This window comes from Dermacentor andersoni, chromosome 10, assembly GCF_023375885.2.
Source record: "Dermacentor andersoni chromosome 10, qqDerAnde1_hic_scaffold, whole genome shotgun sequence".
Classification (NCBI taxonomy): Eukaryota; Metazoa; Arthropoda; class Arachnida; order Ixodida; family Ixodidae; genus Dermacentor; species Dermacentor andersoni.
In genome coordinates, this window is record NC_092823.1 from 28,833,042 (window position 1) to 28,853,440 (window position 20,399).

General features: G+C 49.1%; 1 protein-coding gene across 1 annotated transcript; it reads right to left on the reverse strand.

The window, feature by feature from the left end:
* Positions 1-12,827: 12,827 nt before the first annotated feature.
* LOC129381570 (uncharacterized) lies at positions 12,828-13,745 on the reverse strand. Its single transcript, XM_055064576.2, has one exon. It carries the CDS (start codon positions 13,743-13,745, stop codon positions 12,828-12,830), a length of 918 nt encoding a protein of 305 aa, XP_054920551.2.
* Positions 13,746-20,399: the final 6,654 nt, after the last annotated feature.

Consider the following 20,399-nt stretch of genomic DNA (forward strand, 5'->3'; position numbering starts at 1 on the left):
TAGTCCATTTCCCAGTATTCGTTCGATGAAGATCGAGCATGTCTGTACTCTCACGTTCTAGTAATGCGAACAACAAAACATTTCCAAAGGAGGGAGTCAGGAATATAACTCATCAGAAGGTGAGCTTGCGCTGGAAAACGCTCAAAGCACAAGGATGGCTGCTCGCATAGTCGTGCTTCCTCTGAATCTGATCTACAGATCAAGGCATCGGTTCATCAGATTGGAATGCCCGTACATTGCGGCGCAATCTCGGGTCCTCAGATGTGATGGAGATGTAGGCCAGTATTCGCTGCACGCGCGCAATCTGATATGATAACGCTCTTTCGCTATAGAATCGGTGACAACATATGAACATTACAAACACATGTAGGCGCGTCTTGAGCTAACCGATAACTTTGAAACAGTGGTTAGATGTAATAAAAAGCTCCCCCCTCCCCCCAATGATATAGAATACAGTTGCTCTAAATATTTGCTGAGACATAGTGCCCGTTGTAAAAAGAGCCCCCAAGACTGCACAGCGGCGCCGACATACAGAAAATTCAAAAGCTGAACACTTTCCAATTACTGGTATTTATCCAACCAGCATTTTGTGGTTGAATGTAGCCCTGTAGTCAAGGGGCCAGTTCCACCACGGATACTGTGTCGGAGCTCATATTTCATGTCACCATTTTCAGTCACCAAATCACAGTATTTTTTCTTTAGATCTTCACATTAGACAGCCAAAATTCATGCAGCGAAACCCTCATCCTAATACTTCAGTACTTTTAGTTCTAACGTACATCTCTGTGCTGACCCATATGTTATAAAGTACTGAGAATGTATTCAATACTTTACCCAGGCAGATGTTTTTATTCCTGATGATGCCAGGAAACCGAGCCTGACGCCACCAACGCTCAGAAATCTGATCGGGAGCGCGCACAATGTTGTCGCACACCTTGTGTGATGTACCGTAGCGCTTAGGTGCTTCTTGCATAATGTAGGAGAAACGGTTGTAAAGGCAGAAGTGCACGGTTGGGCACATGTGCTTAAGCTCATGAAGTTGATCTGTTCAAAGATAACGTGTCCAAGCTTTCACTCTTACTTTATAAGAAGCCTACAACACCACCACTATGACAGCTGCTTTTAACTGCACGAAACGAAACTATTAAAACAATACAATCATTGGTGACATCATTTTATCATTCGAGTGTTCATACTGGTAACCTCTACATGTGGAGTAAGTTGAAAAGTTGTTTGCATAATTAACAAAGCTACGTTAATTTAATTTTCAGTAATTGATCTTACGTGGCTAAAGAAAATGAGCAGTTTGGAGCCCGTCCTCGAGATTATGCAGCTGAGCGAAGAAATTTTGTTTAAACATGCTTCTCTAAGAGTTATGCGAGCAAACATTTTCCAAGTAAACGCTCTTGGAAGGCGTAACTGAGGCAGAAAAAGAACATCTGTAAAGTCACAGAAAGAACAGCACTTCTCGACGGGACACAAAAGAGGAACCACACACAAACTTCGCTAACTTGAAGCGCTGTTCTTTCTGTGATAATGAAATAACTAGCCCGTCAATCATTCTTTGCAAACCTGTAAAGTCAACCTGACCGCACCTAGCCTTTTGTGATGCTGTCCTCAATAGTATGACCCCGTGACCATCTTCCTTGTAGTCAGCCCACTTTCGAGTTTTATTCACGCTGTTTTTCCGAAGGAAAACAGTTGAAATTTTTAGTGGCAATAGAGCAGTGAACGCGTGCCGCCGAAAGGTTTCTTGGTCGCGGAAGCTATGTATGACGCAAGATGGTGCAGATTTACCGCGTCGCTGGCATCAAGGTAATGCGCTGCCGCCGAGGCAAGAAGATAACGAAAATGAACAGCTTGGCAGCTGCTCACGGAGCCGTGCCGATGATGACGGTGCCATCGTGCCAAATCTGGGGCGGCGATATTCGCGGCTGAGTCGGGTTTTTTTGCTTTTTTTTATGCAGCGAAGCCGCTAAGAGGAAGCTATAACTCGGGCACAACTTTGACGCGGATTATTCAAAGATTGAAAATGCCGAAACTCTTTTCTGGGATAACCCCTGGACCGATTTTAATGAAGTTGCTTGGATGTGAGAGAGAAAGGTAAATTCTAGTGATTGTTGAAGCGGAATTTTTATTTAGCACCTGAATTTTGTTAAAAGAATTTTCAAAAACTCTAATGTACGAAAAAGCTAGAATCGCGAAGTTTACAAAAATAATAGCTCGGCATCAAGAACAGATATCGCGGTTCTGTAAGCGGCAGCGTTAAGATCAATCAAAGCGGACAAATTCGATATTGACACGTGAACTCGTTTATCTTTTACGGATGAGCGCTTTTGATGTCTAAGAAATGTTATCGCTCAGCGCAGGACGCGTTTACATGTATCGGAAGTTTCTAGAATGTTTTCGATGCTTCTACTCGCTGTCTGTTGTCGCCGAACCTTGTGTAATATAATTGCATGTATGCGCGACGCGAATGGTGTAGAACTTTGTGGAAAGCACAAGGGTCCCAGCGGTTACTATGGAACATTCGACGACTGGTCTATTAAAGCCGACGGGCTTGATCCGCTGATCAGATTTTGACGATCGCCAACCGTGTTCGCCGTTGTCGCCGTTCTTTAAGTGTAGCCTGTTTTTGTGCGCACAGGTACGTTCTCCCTATAAAACTTAGTTTCGTCTTTCACAGTGTCGCTACTGTGTTTTTAATACGTCACACAGCGTGACATCTGGTGGAGGTGCTTTTCGTTCATATACAAGACGCCCCCGACAAGCCGTGATCAAAGAGAACAGAGAGAACACCGACGTAGTCCCGGATCATCGAGCAAGCCACCATCTTCAACAGCTGCCCCCGGAGCACGGACTCCTTGACACGACCATGATTGTGGCCAAGGCAACCATAATGGCAGCCCCAGTGTCCCCCGTCGTATTTCGACAGCCCAGAAAGCCCCTACCTTCCTTGCAGCTACGTCGGAGGATCCGGAGACCTGGCTCGAAACCTATGAAAGGATCTCGACCTTCAACAACTAGACCTCTGCGGATAAGCTACGACATGTGTACTTCTTCTTGGAAGATGCCGCGAGGACTTGGTTCGAGAAGCGGGAGTCCACCCTTACGACATGGGACTTGTTCCGCAGTAATTTCCTGAGGACGTTCATGTGCGTTGTCCTAAAGAAAGGGCCGAAGTTCTGCTGGCAACCCGAGGCCAACTACCCAATGAGACTATCGCCATCTTCATGGAAGAGATGACCCGTCTTTTCCGGCACGCTGATCCGTAAATGTCTGAAGAGAAAAAAGTGCCTTTCTTGACGCGAGGCGTAAAGCAAGAACTTTTCGCCAGACTGATCCGAAACCCACCGAAGACCGTAGCCAAGTTCTTGTCAGAGGCAACGACGATTGAGAAAACTTTAGAAATGAGCACTAGGCAATATAATCGCCAAGTGCTCACGCCTCATTGCGCCATCCAAGCACTGGGTTCCGGTGATCTCCAAGAGACCACCAGGGCCATTGTGCGCGAAGAACTACGCAAGGTATTTCCTTCAACGCAGCCTCAAGTGGCCTCGATCGCTGACATCGTGAAAGATGAGGTTCAGCGAACGCTTGGAGTTCCTGAGGTGCAACCTCAATTACCGTAGCCCCAGCCAGAAGCAATGACCTACGCTGCCGTCCCACGCCGTCAAGATCCCGCTCCGCGACCACGCCAGGGCCCTCTAACGCCTTAATTCTGTCGTCCGCCGCCGCCGCCGCCGCCAGCACGCCCACCCGTCGCCCAGCGCATCTACGCGAGGAAGATGGACATTTAGCGCGCCCCCGACAACCGCCCGCCCCACGACCATACCGCGACCTGGGATTGCGAGGCTTCGCCGTCAACGCAGCGCGCCCGAGGGAAGGTGAACGTCCTCGTGACATCGCCGACTACCTCGCCGCTACTCAATGGCGCCTTCTACGACCGTCCCGTTAGCCGTCACCAGGCCACTAACTGTCGCTGCAGCGCCGTCTATACACTGGCCCAGCCCGGGGCCGGTCCGCAACCCCATATCCAAAAAACTAAAAGCAGCAACCGTTAGAGGTGCGGTTGCTGTTCCTCGAACTGACAAAGATCCTCCGCCACCTACGAAGACTACGAATAGACTACCTCGACGACATAAAAACACGCCGCCGTCCCGACAAAGTCTGGAAGCAAAGAATGCGCCAACGAAACGCAACCTGGTGACGATACGTACCAGCCACAGGTCAACGCGACGTAGCCGTGATCCGACGCCAAGGCCTAACTGTAACGCAAGACAAAGAACCACCAACCTTGACCTGCTTCTCGAAGGCCACGCAGTCACCGCCCTATAGTAGACACAGGAGCCGATTACTCCGTCATGAGTGGACCCATCGCCACCCGGTTTAAGAAAGTTAAGACTGCATGGGAAGGCAAGTCCATTCGGGCCGCTGCAGGACACCTCATAACGCCGACTGGAATCTGCACGTCAAGAATTACCATTGATCACCGGACTTACCCTGCCACCTTCGTTACCCTCCAACAGTGATCACGAGACGTCATTCTCGGCATGGACTTCCTGAACCACACGGCGCAATAATTGACCTTAAGTCGAAGTCAATAACGCTGTCGGAAGATGAAGCTATACCGCCGGGGAGCCCTCTGTCAGGATTGGGGGCTCAATCCCACCGTTGTTAACTCGTTGTCAAGATTGGAGTCGGGCATGAATTAGAAGGTAGCTGGCCCATGGCGTCGTCCAACTTATCCGCGCTGAGGACGTTGATAAAGGGAAGGACTGCTTCTCGTCGAGAAGGAGGAATATGGGTTTATTTACAGTATCTACATGCAGTTCATCAGTAAAGCATGACTGCGAGAGAAAGTGCATCAGTCTAACATGACTGCTTGAGAAAGTGCATCAGTCTAACATGACTGTTTGAGAAAGTGCTGAGCAGCCGCAAAAACGGTTTATATCCACTCGGTCCCCCCCTGGATCCCAAGGTGACGGAAACAAGCCGCCTCTCTTCGGGACGGTTTACACACACACACACACTTCCTTGCGCGAAGTTCACGGTCCGGAGCCGACGTCAGACGGACTTCGTGGAACTCGGGGCTTGTGTCAGGAAAGGTGCCTTTTATTCCACGAGCTGACCCCCGCAGCGCGACCGGGAGCCCATTGTCTTGTGTCTTGGACGGCGTGTGGGAAGGGGCCTTCGTACACGTTCCCGCGGCAACTCTCCCGCTCATAGCAGAACAGGTCGGCGTTGGTGGATTCGGTAACAATAGTTGTTCCGCCGAACGCATTCAGTCACAGCGGCGACGAGGCTAGAGCGTAAGGGTGGCGTTTAGACCCGCTAGGCTTCAAAGAAAACATAAGTGCAGAAACAAAAACTGCTGCGTTTCGCTATGCCAATTTTTTTAACGCAATTTCATGCTGACAAATTCAGCAATCATAGAGGGAATCCTGCTAAATGAGAGGGGATCTTCTTAGCTTAACAAAATTAACACTAGTAACCCTAAAATTTAGGCGGGACCCTCAAACGCAGAATTCAAATTAGCCTGCTCAAACCATCCGCATTGTTATGCAACTGTCCCTTCTTATATATAACGGAGAAGTTGAGGTGAGACAGGTGAGATAAATTCTACCAGTATTAGAGGTGACGTGTAGTCACTCTCAGCGGGCTCAATAACTCCCAACTCTAGCATGCACTGTATCTCTGCCTCCATAATTTCTCTCTGTCTTGGAGACACTCTGTGAGGCTTTGATCTTACGGGTTCGGTCGATGTCAGCTCTATTTCATGCGTTATTAGTTCGGTTCTACCCGGCCGATCGCTGAATCTGTCGAGATATTCCCCTAAGACCCCTTTTAGCTCATCTAGTTGCTCGGGTCTTAGAGCGTGCGAGCTTCCCGAATGTGTTACTACTTCTTATATGCCGATTTCAGAGTTGGAGGTCGCCCTATACTCTTTAAACTTGGTACTAGTGCCATCCTGCTCTTTGATGGTATAGTTAACGACTCCGCTCCGCTCTATACACGGCTTCATCAAGTTGCAGTGATATAGCCTCACCTCCTTCCTGCGACCGGGCATTTTCAGAGCATAGTTACTATCTGAGAGTCCGTGCAACACTTTAACGGGCCCGTCCCAGTGAACTTCAAGCTTGTTTTTTCTTGGAGGTTTGAGGATCATTACCTGGTCTCCGGCGTTAAACGTACGAAGCCTCGCATTCTTGTCGTAATAGAATTTGGCGTTCTTTTGAGCTACTCCCATGTTCTTTCCGACTAGTTCTTGGGTTGCGCTTAGCCGTTCCAGCAGATTTAGCACGTATTCAACCACTGTTGGACTCTCCCCTCTTTCCTCCCACATCTCTCTTAACATTCTCAGTGGAGAACGGAGTGTCCTCCCATACACTAGTTCTGCTGGCGAGAACCATGTAGCCTCATGTGGAACCCTTCGCAAAGCAAACAAAGTTGCCGGCAGACAGTTCTCCCAGTCATTCTTGTGCTCGTTACAGCGCGCACGCAAAACTCACTTAAGCACTGAATGCCACCTCTCTACACTGCTTGACTGAGTGTGATAGACGGAATTGTGTATTAATTTTACCCCGCACTTTTGCAAGAATGTGGAAGTCAGTGCGCTGGTGAATACTCACCCTTGATCCGCCTGAATTTCGGCTGGAAACCCAACTCGAGCAACCACTTTCAAAAGCGTGTCTACTACTTCGGTGGAGCTGAGCTCTTTCAGAGGGATTGCTTCTGGAAACTTTGGAGCCGGACACAGCATGGTAAAGAAGTACCTGTAACCCGATTTTGTTTTTGGTAGAAGCCCTATCGTGTCTATCACAAGTCGTCTGAGAGGTTCTGTTATTAAGGGCACTACCTTTAGTGAAGCTTTCCATGTCTCTCCTGGTTTCCCCGCAGGGGCGTCTGCGCAAGCAGGCGTTTGGTGCGTTGCGACACCACGTACCCGAGCACACGAGGGTTGGACCCTCCCGCGTGTAGCCGTGCGCGGCTTAGCCGTGTCTGGGGAAAAGGGGATCCTGGGGGTTGAGCCGATGCTGGGTGTCTGGACCTTTAAGGCCCCCCGGCGGAGGCAACACACCTCTTCGGCCTCGGCTTCACATAGACGGCACCTCCAGGCTGACCCACCTGGAGGACATCGGCAGTCGCCTTTTCCTGTCTCTCCCTCCTCGAATCTTCGTCTTTATCTCTTACTTTTCGGCCTTTCCTGTCCCCTTCTCTCTTCTTTTTACTTACTTTCTCCTGGCGGCAAGGGTTAACCCTGTGTGGCTATCCAACCTTGGGTACACCATATTCGGTTATAGTGACGGCGTACGACTGGCGTAGTGCAGACTTGTACGCAAGCTCTGCCGCGTCCCCTCGTTGGGCTCCGTGGTGGGCGGTCGGCGCTGTTGCCGAATGCATACATTTTTCATGGAAACTTCTTTCCCCTCCCTTTCTGATCGCCCTCAGAAACGAGGGCGCACCGAAGATGTCTTCAAATTTTTTGGACGCCAAACCCAGAACTTTCCCCGCTTCCATGTTACTCATTCCGAAAAGCCAAACAAAGCAGTGCGAAACATCTCACCATTCCTTGTTTCAAAGTCCCTAACTGATATTTTTGGTCCAGGTTACAAAGTGTCGAGGATGGCAAGCGGCGACCTCCTCTTGGAGCTCCGCGATGCAAAACAGTATGAGAAACTACCGCAACTAGTGTCATTTGGAGAGACCCCCATAACAGTAACCCCGCACCGTACAATGAACACCACCCGTGGTGTTGTGTCAGATGATGATTTGTTCGAGCTGACTGAAGCGGAACTACAGGAGGGCTTCAGCGAACAAAATGTGATCAATGTCAGAAGAATTAAGATGAGGCGGGATGGAAAAGAGATTCAGACGAAGCACCTAATAATTACTTTTGGATCAAGTATCTTGCCCGAATCAATCGAGGCCGGGTACATCAAGCTCCGTGTCAGGCCGTACGTGCCAAACCCACTCCGATGTTTCAAATGCCAGCGCTTCGGCCACAGCTCGCAGAGCTGCCGAGGCCGCCAAACATGTGCAAAATGCAGTGCCCACGAACACACATCTGAAGCTTGTGAGAATGCTCTCCACTGTGTAAACTGTGATGGGGAGCACGCCGCGTACTCGCGGGCGTGCCCATCCTGGAAAAAAGAAAAGGAAATTGTAACAGTTAAAGTAAAGGAAAATATAAGTTTCAAGGAGGCACGCAGGCGGGTATCGTACCTGCCCGAGAAAACCTTTGCCGATGTGGCGCGTCAGGGGGCAGCGTCACAACGGCCTCCGGCGGCTGTCCGACCCACAGGCAGTGAGTCTGCAGTTACGCCATCTGCCCCCGCGGCGGTTGCAGCTAGCGCTGCTCCGTCGACGCAGAATGAGGGACCACCGACCCCGAAGGTGGCCGCCGCCGAGGCTGTCCCAACCTCCCCGGCCCCTTCCAGCGCTGGCAACAGCCGGCGCAGCCAGATCCCTCAGGGAGCCCCATCGACCTCCGGGCTGGTGGGCGCAGGGGTCTTGCCCTCCAAGGCGGGACTCTCTCGGGAAACATCTCGCTCGCAAGAGCACGTGTCCGGCGCCTCACAAGAGGCAATGGACACTACACCCATCCTCAAGGCGCACCAAGCGCCTAAGGAGCGTCGAGGTTCCCTCGAACGCTTCAAGAAGAGTAAAACCCCGGTTACAGGGCCTCGAAAGAGCTCTGGAACCTAAGCTCTGAAATCTCTGTAATTAATACATCTGTTTCCGTATACACAGCACTTATTTACTACCAATATGGATACACCAATAATTCAATGGAACGTCAGAGGACTTCTCAGGAACCTTGATGACGTGCAAGAGCTTATCCAAAAACACAATCCAAAAGTGCTGTGTCTACAGGAAACAAACTTAAAACCACAACACACAAACTTTCTCCGACCGTATGTCACGTTTCGCAAAGATCGCGATGATGCTGTCGTATCATCAGGCGGTGTTGCCATTTTGGTTCATAAAAATATTTCCTGTCAGCGTTTACAGCTACAAACGGCCCTTGAAGCAGTGGCGGTTCGAGCTGTTCTTTTAAATAAACTCGTCACCACTTGCTCGCTTTATGTACCCCCACACTTCAAATTAAACAAGCATGAATTTCAGTCATTTATAGACGAATTGCCAGAACCTTATGTTGTATCTGGCGATTTCAATGCGCACAGCTCCCTGTGGGGCGACTCTCGTACAGACGCGCGAGGTCGTCTTGTTGAACAGCTCCTCTTTTCTTCCGGTGCGTGCTTGCTGAATAAAAAGGAACCCACATATTACTCTCTAGCAAACAGAACATTTTCTTCAATAGATCTTACTATAGTTTCCCCGTCTATACTGCTCGAACTTGAATGGGAAGTTACGAAGAATCCTTACGGAAGCGATCACTTTCCCATACTGATAAGAACATCTAAAGAAAACGAATATCCTCCGCAAGCTCCTAGGTGGAAGATAGACACAGCCGACTGGGAGAAATTTCGAACTCTCACTAACATCTCATGGGCCGACATGTCTTCTCTAGAAATTGATGCTGCTGTAGAATATCTTACATCATTCATAATAGATGCCGCATCAAAATGCATATCCGAAGCGAGTGGTCTGGCATGCAAACGACGTGTACCGTGGTGGAACAGCGAATGTAGGATCGCCCGTAAGAATCAGAACAAGGCGTGGGGGTTGCTACGCGCTTCTCGCACTGCAGAGAATCTTATGAACTTTAAAAAAATAAAGTCCCAAGGCAGGCGAACCCGCCGACAGGCCAGAAGAGAAAGCTGGCACAAGTTTTTATCGAGCATTAACTCGTTTAGGGATGAGGCCAAAGCCTGGAACAGAGTTAATAGGATTAGAGGGCGGCAAACACATTCACTCCCCCTGGTAAACACACAGGGCGATACACTACAAGACCAGGCAGACTCACTTGGGGAGCATTTTGAGAACGTGTCAAGCTCAACAAATTATTCACAATCCTTTCTCAAACACAAACAAATAGAAGAATGTAAGCCTCTAATCAGAAAATGTCGTCAGAACGAACCATACAACCGTCCTTTTAGTATTGCAGAGTTGAGAGCTGCCTTGAACGCATGCAAGAGCTCTGCGACAGGACCGGACAGAATAATGTATGAAATGATTAAAAACGTACACAGTGACACGCAAGTTACAATACTTGCACTATTTAACGCTATTTGGGCTGTGGGGTACCTTCCAGCCGCATGGAAACAAGCCATTGTTGTCCCTGCTTTGAAACAAGGCAAAGATCCTTCCTTAGTGGCAAGTTACCGCCCGATAGCCCTCACAAGCTGCCTTTGTAAGGTATTTGAAAAGATGATTAATCGACGACTAATTCACTTCCTTGAACTGAAGAAAGCGCTAGATCCCTGTCAGTGTGGCTTTAGAGAAGGGCGGTCCACAACTGATCATCTTGTACGTATTGAAGGATATATTCGCGACGCTTTCGTCCACAAACAGTTTTTCCTATCGGTATTTCTGGATATGGAGAAGGCTTACGACACAACGTGGCGGTACGGCATCTTGCGAGACTTATCGGAAATGGGCATTCATGGTAATATGATAAACATAATAAAAAGCTACTTGTCCAATCGTACCTTCCGGGTGAAAGTCGGCAATGTGCTGTCACGTCCTTTTACACAAGAAACTGGTGTACCCCAGGGAGGCGTGCTCAGTTGCACACTTTTTATTGTTAAAATGACAACGCTTCGTGCTTCCTTACCACCAGTCATTTTGTATTCCGTCTATGTGGACGACATTCAAATAGGCTTCAAATCCTGTAACCTCGCAGTATGCGAGAGACAGGTACAGCATGGTTTGAACAAGGTGTCAGGGTGGGCAGAGAAAAATGGTTTTAAAATCAATCCTCAAAAGAGTTCTTGTGTGCTGTTTACAAGGAAGAGAGGCCTAGTTCCGGATCCTTGCTTACAAATGTGTGGACAACAGATACCTGTAAACAAAGAGCACAAATTTCTAGGTGTTATACTTGACAATAGACTCACTCTCGTCCCACACATTAAACAACTCAAAGAAAAGTGTCTGAAAACAATGAACCTAATGAAACTTCTATCCCAGACTACGTGGGGTAGTGACAGGAAGTGCCTAATGAATCTGTATAAGAGCCTCATCCGGTCACGATTAGATTATGGTGCCGTGGTATATAACTCTGCCGCCCCGAGCGCGCTAAAGATGCTAGACCCTGTTCACCATCTGGGTATCCGTTTAGCCACAGGAGCTTTCAGAACGAGTCCCGTTCAAAGCTTATATGCAGAATCGAATGAGTGGTCACTTCATATCCAGAGAACATACATCAGCCAAACATATTTTTTGAAAGTCCACTCTAATCCTGAACATCCCTGTTTTAACACCATTAACGACATGACATATGCTACACTGTTCCGTAATCGTCCTTCCGTAAGACAGCCTTTCTCGCTGCGTGTGAGGGAGCTTAGTCATGAAATGCATGTTCCACTTCTCGAACCTCGCCTAATGCATCCAGCCAAGCTGCCAGCTCCTTGGGAGTGGCAGTTGATACAATGCGATACATCTTTCATGGAAGTTACAAAAAAACGCTCCAGAGATTGCAATCGAAATGCATTTCCAGGAACTCCAGCACAAATACTCCTGTACGGAGTTCTACACAGACGCATCGAAGTCACACGACGGGGTGTCCTATGCAGCCGTCGGTTCATCCTTCTCGGAATCCGACGTACTGCATCCGGAAACTAGTATCTTTACGGCTGAGGCCTACGCAATATTGTCGACCGTGAAGCATATAATGAAAACAAAACTCAAAAAATCAGTTATTTTTACGGACTCCCTAAGTGTTCTGAAGGCTTTGATATCGTTCTGTAAGCGCAAAAATCCTGTTTTAATTGAACTCTATTCCGTGTTATGTAAAGCATATGTATCTAACCAGCATGTGATTATATGCTGGGTGCCTGGCCATAGGGGCATCCAGGGTAACGTTCTAGTGGACCAGATGGCCACATCAATTTCATTACATGCAGTTAGTCCTACTGCTTCGGTCCCTGTCAAAGACCTGAAGCCTTTCTTAAGAAGGAAACTACGAAACCACTGGCAACGCATGTGGGACGAAGAAATAAATAATAAACTGCATGTAATAAAGCCACAATTAGGTATCTGGCCTCCTGTAACAAAATCCCGCAGGACAGATGTCCTATTCTGCCGACTAAGAATAGGACACACTTTTGGCACACATAACTTTTTACTCACGGGAAACGAGCCTCCAAACTGTGGTAGATGCGGGGAGAGGCTGACCGTCCTCCACGTCCTACTGGAGTGTCGGGAAGCCGAATCCGAAAGAAAGAAACATTTTCTCTTAGCATACCGGCACCACATCCCCCTTCATCCCGTTATGTTACTTGGTCCAGAACCACTCTTTGACACCAACGCCGTCCTAGGTTTTTTGAAAGATGTTGTATTACATGTTATTAGCCCCACACGTTCGTAGCGCCTCCTCTCTATAGAGGATAGCGCTGTGATAGTTCTTTTGTATAGCACGTGCCTCTAGGCTCTTGTGTTTCAAGGGCTCTGGTGAGGCAACAGTGCTCCAGGTATTTTTTATTATCTCATATATTTTCTATTCTGTGTCATTCTTTTACGATGGATTTTATTTTTCATAGTATTCGTCATTAATCATCGCCATAATTTTATATCACGCAGATTTTATGCACTTTACAGCAACTATTTTTAGGCCACTTTACAGCGAAGTCACATCTCCATAATACATCGTCAACATCACCTCTTGTCATGGCGCTCTTTGGCCACACCTGGCCCTTGCGCCATCAAACACCACATATCATCATCATCTCTCCTGGTTTACCCGAGCGCTGGCAGGTGTCGCATGATCTTACAAAGTTTTCTACGTCTTTGAAACAGCCAGGCCAGTAGTATTCCATAAGCAATCTTTCCTTTGATTTGTTTATGCCTAGGTGGCCAGACCACCCATTGTCATGACAGAGACTCAAAAGGTCCTCCCTCTCTTTAGTAGGTACGACTAACTGATCTAAAATGCTACCCTTTCGATCTCTGTAGTGCCGATACAACAATCCTCCTCTCTCATGTATCGTCACGTTGCGCCTAGCAATGCCTTCTTTAGCTGCGTGATGTAATTTAGCTAAGCTCTCATCCGTTTGCTCGGCTGCCAGTGACTCTCTATCCACACGTAAGAGCTGGTCAAATTTCTTTGAGGCCGGAGATAATAACGACCCTCCCTCGCTTGCAATTGCGTCACCATGCTCTTCCTGCAGGCTTGAATTTTGACACTCTAGTGATACGCTCTCATTGAGCTGGTCAGCTGGCAGGCTTTCCTCAAATGTTTTTTTGTCCCTCGGGCCTAGATCGGATTTGCGTATTGAAGCTATCGTTTTTTCTGCTTCCGCTGGAGCAGCTTGTGCATTTTCAGCCGAAAGCGACGCGATTTTACGAGCTTGGCCTCGCGTCAATGCCTGTACTACGCCCTCTCTCAGTTTAAGCCCTTTTTCACGCAGTAACCGATTCGAACGATTCGAAAAAATGTAAGGATACTGCAGTGACAAAAATTTGGAAACTGCAGCCTCGGTCACTAGCTCCCCGAATGGTCCAGTGATTTTGGCTTTGGCCATCGGCAGGCACACGCTGTGTTCTTCTACGATCTGTTTGCTCCATGCTACTTCTCCAGTGAAGTCATCTACCATCACGTAAGACGGATCGACAATGTCCATCGTGGCGGCACTGTCTGTTAGCACCCGGCATGGTTTGCCATTAACTTGCAGGTCGTGAAGATATGGGCTTAAAAGTTCCATACTCTCGTCCTTTCCATCTACGTATGAAAAAAATACGCTAGGCTTTCTGCAGTTTACAGCTATATGTCCCAGTTTGTGGCATTTATCGCAGCGAATCGGTCTGAAAGATCCAAATTTTCTTTTGTGCTCTTTTTGTACGGTTTCCCCGTTTGATTTCTCATCACTCTTTTCTGAGGGCTTTTCCTCCACGTCTACAGGCTCCGGTTGTCTAGTCTGCGAAGCCTTTTTGAACGGAAATGGTTTCCGCGGTCCATTTCGACCGTCCCAATTTCCGTCCTCGGCGTTAAACTTTCTACGCGTTGCGTACTCGTCGGCTAATTCAGCTGCCATTTCCACAGTGTTTACATCTCGTCTCTCTTGCACCCGCAGCTTCACAGATGCTGGGATGCTTTTGTAAAACTGCTCTAGACACATGCATTCAATGATCATGTCTCTGCTGTCGTACGCTTCCGCGCTCTTTAGCCACTCGACTAGGCTTGACTTTAAGCTATATGCAAACTCCGGATACCCCTCGCTATCTTTCTTGCCTGTGCTCCTAAAGGTTTGGCGAAAAGCTTCGGCTGAGAGGCGGTATTTCTTCAGGAGACTAGCCTTAACTTTCGCATAATCATATGCATCCTGTGCACTGAGTCTGGCGATTACTTCCGCCGCCTCACACGGCAACATAGACAGCAACCGCTGTGGCCATGTAGTCGGACCGCAGTTCATCTTCTCGCAAGTCCTTTCAAAATTGCATAGGAACAAGCCTATGTCGGTCCCGACCTCAAATGGATTTAATAGCCTGTACATGCGGTATGATTCTGCCTCACTTGATCGTCCCAGAGCCCCTTCACTTCCTTGCGACAACTCCAAACGTTTGCTTTCAAGTTCAAGTTGCATTTTTCTCAACTCGCGATCTTTATCGCTTCCTCTCTCTCTCTTGGTCTTTTCTCTCTCGTTCTTCTCTCTTTTTCAGAAGTTCCAACCCCATTTCAATTTCTTACTCACTGGCCTGTTCGGAAATTAGCTCCAATAATTCCGATTTTAGCATTCCCTTGCGTACATCTACGCCCAGTTCCTCACCAACAATCAACAACTCGTTTCTCAGCAGTGTCCTTAACTCCATGATTGCTGCTTTACTGCCTTGGTCCTTCTCGCTAAATCTATCTAGGAAAACACAACCTAGCTAACAATCAACAATCTAGCTTCGCTGCAGTTCTAAACAGAACAACCACAAAATGAAGCCTAGAGAGTCAAAGCAAAAACCAAGCACTCACCGCAGACACAGCACCACGTCGCAAAGTCCATCTCACCGCTGTCAACCAGTTGTCAGTATTGTGGGCTCAATCGCACCGTTCGTAACTCGTTGTCAAGATTGGAGTCGGGCATGAATTAGAATGTAGCTGACCCATGCCGTCGTACAACTTATCCACGCTGAGGACGTTGATGAAGGGAAGGACTGCTTCTCATCGAGAACGAGGAATATGGGTTTATTTACAGTACTACATGCAGTTCATCAGTCTGGCATGACTGCGAGAGAAAGTACATCAGCCTAAGATGATTGCTAGAGAAAGTGCATCAGTCTAACATGACTGTTTGAGAAAGTCCTGAGCAGCCGCACAAACGGTTTATATCCACTCGGTCCCCCCGTCGATCCCAAGGTGATGGAAACATTCGGCCAGGCATCGTAAACAAGGCGCCTCCCTGCGGGAAGGTTTACACACACACACGCACGCACACTTTCTTGCGCGACGTTCACGGGCTGGAGCCGACGTCAGACGGACTTCGTATAACTCGGGGCTTGTGTCAGGAAAGGTGCCTTTTATTCCCCCAGCTGACCCCCGCCGCGCGGCCGGGTGCCCATTGCCTTGCGTCTTGGACGGCGCGTGGGAAGGGGCCCTCGTAGACGTTCGCGCGGCAACTCCCCCGCTCATAGCAGAACAGGTCGGCGTTGGTGGGTTCGGTAACAACAGTTGTTCCGCGGAACGCATTCAATGACAACGGCGACGAGGCTAGAGCGTAACGGTGGCGTTCCTAGAAAGTTGACGCCGCTGTCGCAACTGGCTGGCAAAACTTGCACGCCAGCTGGGCCGTTCTTAACACCTCGTAGTCACCACGCCTTGAGCGTGCTCGAAGATCAAGTGAGCATCCCGCCTTGCTCCAGCATTGTTAATTCGGTCGGCACCGAAACGCCCGCTGACGTAGAAGGCGTCATCGAAGGCGCCCAATGTCTACTGCTCGACCGTGAAATTTTCGTCGCAAGAGGGATCGCTCGACTGCGCGGAAGAAACATGCAACTGTTGCTGACAAATTTCAGCCAGGAGTTCAAGCACATCAACAAGGGCACGACGATGGCATACATCGAGGAAATTTTGGAGACCAGCAATGCGTTTGTCCTCTCGGATTCTCCCGCATCTACCCCCACGACCGTAGTTCCCGAGCCAGACTTCGACATAAATCCAAGTCTCCCTGTGATTAAGCAGCAACAGCTCAGAGGTCTGATTTGACGATACAAAGGCTGCTTTTCCACGTCATCAAGAATTCGACAAATGCCAGTCGCAAAGCAACGCATAATAATAAAAGAGTGCGCTCGACCACTCTGCCAGAGCCCTTACCGAGTTTCTACGCGAGAACGCGAAGCGATAAGAGAAGTCGACAAAATGCTGCGCGACATCATCCGATCGTCGAAAAGCCCGTGGGCGTCTCTTGTTGTCTTAGTGAAGAAAAAGGACGGAGCCCTACGCTTCTGCGTCGATTATCGTCGACTGAACAAGATCACGAAGAAGAACGTATACCCCCTCCCACGGATAGACGACGCATTGGATCGTCTCTGCAACGCTAAATACTTTTCGTCGATGGACCTCAAGTCTGGCTAATGGCAAATAGAAGTCGATGACAGCGATCGCGAAAAGACCGCCTTGGTCACGCCAGACGGCCTCTACGAGTTCAAGGTTATGGCATTTGGACTGTGCTCGGAGCCTGCAACGTTCCAGCGCGTGATGGACACGGTTTTAGCGGGATTAAAGTGGCAGACCTGTCTTCTTCACTTGGATAACGGCGTCGTCTTCGCCGGAAATTTCGACGATCATCTTAGGCGGCTTGCGACAGTAGTAGAGGCCATCAACTCATCAGGGCTTACTCTAAAGCCGCAAAAGTACCGCTTTGCTTACGATGAGCTTCTGTTTCTAGGCCACGTCATGAGCAAATCTGGAGTCTGCCCCGACCCGCAGAAGACAGCTGTCATCGCAAAGTTCCCGCAGCCCATCGACAAGGAATGCCAAAAAATCACATGCCAGGGAATCTAATCAGTGCGTAGATTCCTTGGCATGTGTCGCTTGGCGCTTTGTCAAGGACTTTTCAAGCACCGCTAACACATCTAACCAAATGTGATGTCGAGTTCAAGTGGAAAACGCCGCAGGCCGACACATTTCAGGAACTGAAACAGCACATGCAGTCGCCGCCGGTATTTGCACACTTCGACGAGGACGCCGTTAGGGATATCCACACTGACGCCAGTAGGCTAGGCCTCGATGCCGTCCTAGTCCAGAGGAACGACGAACTTGAACGGGTGATATCTTATGCCAGCCGGTCGCTGTCAAAAGCGGAAGACAATTATTCTACGACTGAAAAGGAATACCTCGCCATCGTTTGGGCTACAGCGAAATTCCACCCTTACCTACATGGCAGACCACTCAAAGTGGTCAGTGATCATCACGCGTTGTGTTGGCTAGCTAACTTAGAGGACCCTTCAGGACGGCTGGCGCGGTGGAGCCTCAGCCTGCCAGATTGTGACGTCACGGTAATCTACAAGTCCGGACGAAAACACTCTGACGCCGACTGCCGCAAGACGACGAGGACGACGAAGCCTTGCTTGGAATAATAAGCGCGGAAGATTTCACTAAACAGCAACGAGCATACCCGGAGATAAAAGGCCTCGTCGAGTATTTGGAAGGGAACACCGACGTTGTCCCTAGGGCATTCAAGCGTGGATTGTCTTGGTTCACGCTACAAAACAACCTGCTCATGAAGAACTTCTCACCTGTCCGCGCCAACTACCTTCTTGTTGTTCCGTTAGCGCTGCGTCCAGAAGTACTGCACGCCCTACATGACGATCCAACCGCTGGGCACCTCGGATTCTCCCGGACGCTGTCGAGGATATAGGAAAGGTATTACTGGCCGCGTGTGACCGCCACCGTCGCCTTTTACGTCAAAACATGCCGAGACTGTCAGCGACGCGAGACACCACCAACAATCCCAGCAGGATTACTGCAGCCGATCGAACCTCCTTGCTGACCATTTCAGCAGATCGGGATGGATTTGTTGGGATCGTTTCCGATGTCAGCATCGGGAAAAAAGTGTATCATCGTGGCGACGGACTATCTCACCCGCTTCGCTGAAACTAAAGCTCTACCGAAAGGAAGCGCAGCCGAAGTGGCGAAATTTTTCGTCGAGAACATCCTGTTGCGACATGGTGCCCCAGAAGTCCTCATCACCGACAGAGGAACGGCCTTTACTGCAGAGCTCACCCAAGCCATTCTGCAATATAGCCAGACAAGCCACAGGAGGACAACTGCCTACCTGCCGCGGACGAACGGCCTCACGGAGCGCCTGAACAAAACCCTCGCAGACATGCTAGCAATGTACGCCGACGTCGAGCACAAGACGTGGGACGCGGTCGCGCCGTACGTAACCTTTTCTTACAACACGGCGGTGCAAGAAACAACACAGATCACGCCGTTCAAGGTCGTTTACGGCAGGACTCCGATGACTACTCTAGACGCAATGCTGCCGCACGTCTGCGACGAAGAGAATCTTCACGTCGCCACCTATCTCCAGCACGCCGAAGAAGCCCGACAGCTGGCCCGCCCGCGGATCAAGAACCAAGATAGGACAGACAGCCGACACTACAACTTTCGACGACGCTAGGTCGAGTACCAACCCGGCGACCGTGTTTGGATTCCGACCCCTATACGCCGACGAGGACTGAGCGAGAAGCTTTTACGCCGCTATTTCGGACCATACAAGATAATCCGACGCATTGGCGCACTCGACTATGAGGTCGTGCCAGACGGCATTTCGCATTCACAGCGGCGCCGCTCACGACCTGAAGTAGTTCATGTTGTGCGACTTAAGCCGTTCCACCAGCGCTAATGAGCTTTAGGGATGTCGCATAGCTGAACTTTACACTTTTTTTTAATTGTCTCACCTTGGGCTTTGTTTTTTGTTGTGTTGTTACTTTGTTTAACAAGTGACCTTATGTGTTTCACTCTCCTGTTATGTTTTAGCACCGGGACGACGCCTTATGAGAGGGGGGAAGTGACACGTGACGTACTCGTTTATCTTTTACGGGTGAGCGCTTTTAACGTCTAAGAAATGTTGTCGCTCAGCGCAGGACGCGTCTACATGTATCGGAAGTTTCTAGAATGTTTCCGATGCTTCTACTCGCTGTCTGTTGTCGCCGAACCTTGTGTAATCTGATTGCATGTATGCGCGACGCGAATGGTGTAGAACTTTGTGGAAGGCACGCTGGTCCCAGCGGTTACTCTGGAACATTCGACGACTGTTCTATAGAAGCCGACGCGCTTGACCCGCTGATCAGATTTTGATGATCGCCAACCGTGTTCGCCGTTGTCGCCGTTCTTTAAGTGTAGCCTGTTTTTGTGGACACAGGTTCGCCCAATAAAAGTTAGTTTCGCCTTTCCCAAGTATTGCTACTGTGTTCTTCATACGTCACTCCACGTGCCAATATGTCGATTTAGATCTTATGTGAATTCGTTACGTTGTGAAGAAGGGTCCTGCAAAAGCTGTATTTCCATATTACTAAATTTCTTGAGATTCATGTATAATATATCAAAATTTGTACGCTTTAGATGTGCTCTTAGATGGAATGCACTGAATTGTGATGTCATGTTTCATTTCCCAAGACATAGCTGTAAACTTTATGGCTTTGTTTTCTGAAAATTTGCGATTTTTGCAATTTTGTATAAACAAATGATGACTTAAATGAGCAATTCGAAATCAACAGTCACTAGATTTTAAGATTTTCTTTTAAGTGCAACAAACCTTATCAAATTTGGTGCAGTGGTTGCGGAGAAAAACGAATTCTCCTTTTACATGTATTTACATAGGGGCACCAGAGCTAAAGCTTCCTCTTAAGGGCTGCTTTCCCCACTATTGTGTCCGCGTGTAGAAGAATATCCCGAAGATAGTACAATGCGGGACTGAACCGCGGCGGAGGTGACGCAGGCGTCAAGAACTCCCCATACGTCTGCCGATTCCGAAGATAGTGCAATACCGGCCCGACCCGCGGCGGAGATGAAGCAGGCGTTAGGCACTCCTCGTACGTGGACCGATCCCGAAGCTAGTGCAATAGTGTGCCGACCCGCAGCGGAGGTGAAGCAGCCGTTAAGCACTCCTTGTACGTGTGCCGATCCCGAAGATAGTGCAGTACCGGCCCGACCCGCAGCTAAGGTGAAACAGGCGTCAAGCTCTCCCCATACGTGGTCCGATCCCGAATGTAGCGCAATGCCGGGCCGACCCGCGGTAGAGGTACAGTTCGCCATTAATGGGCCCACATACGCAGCTTCGCTGGTC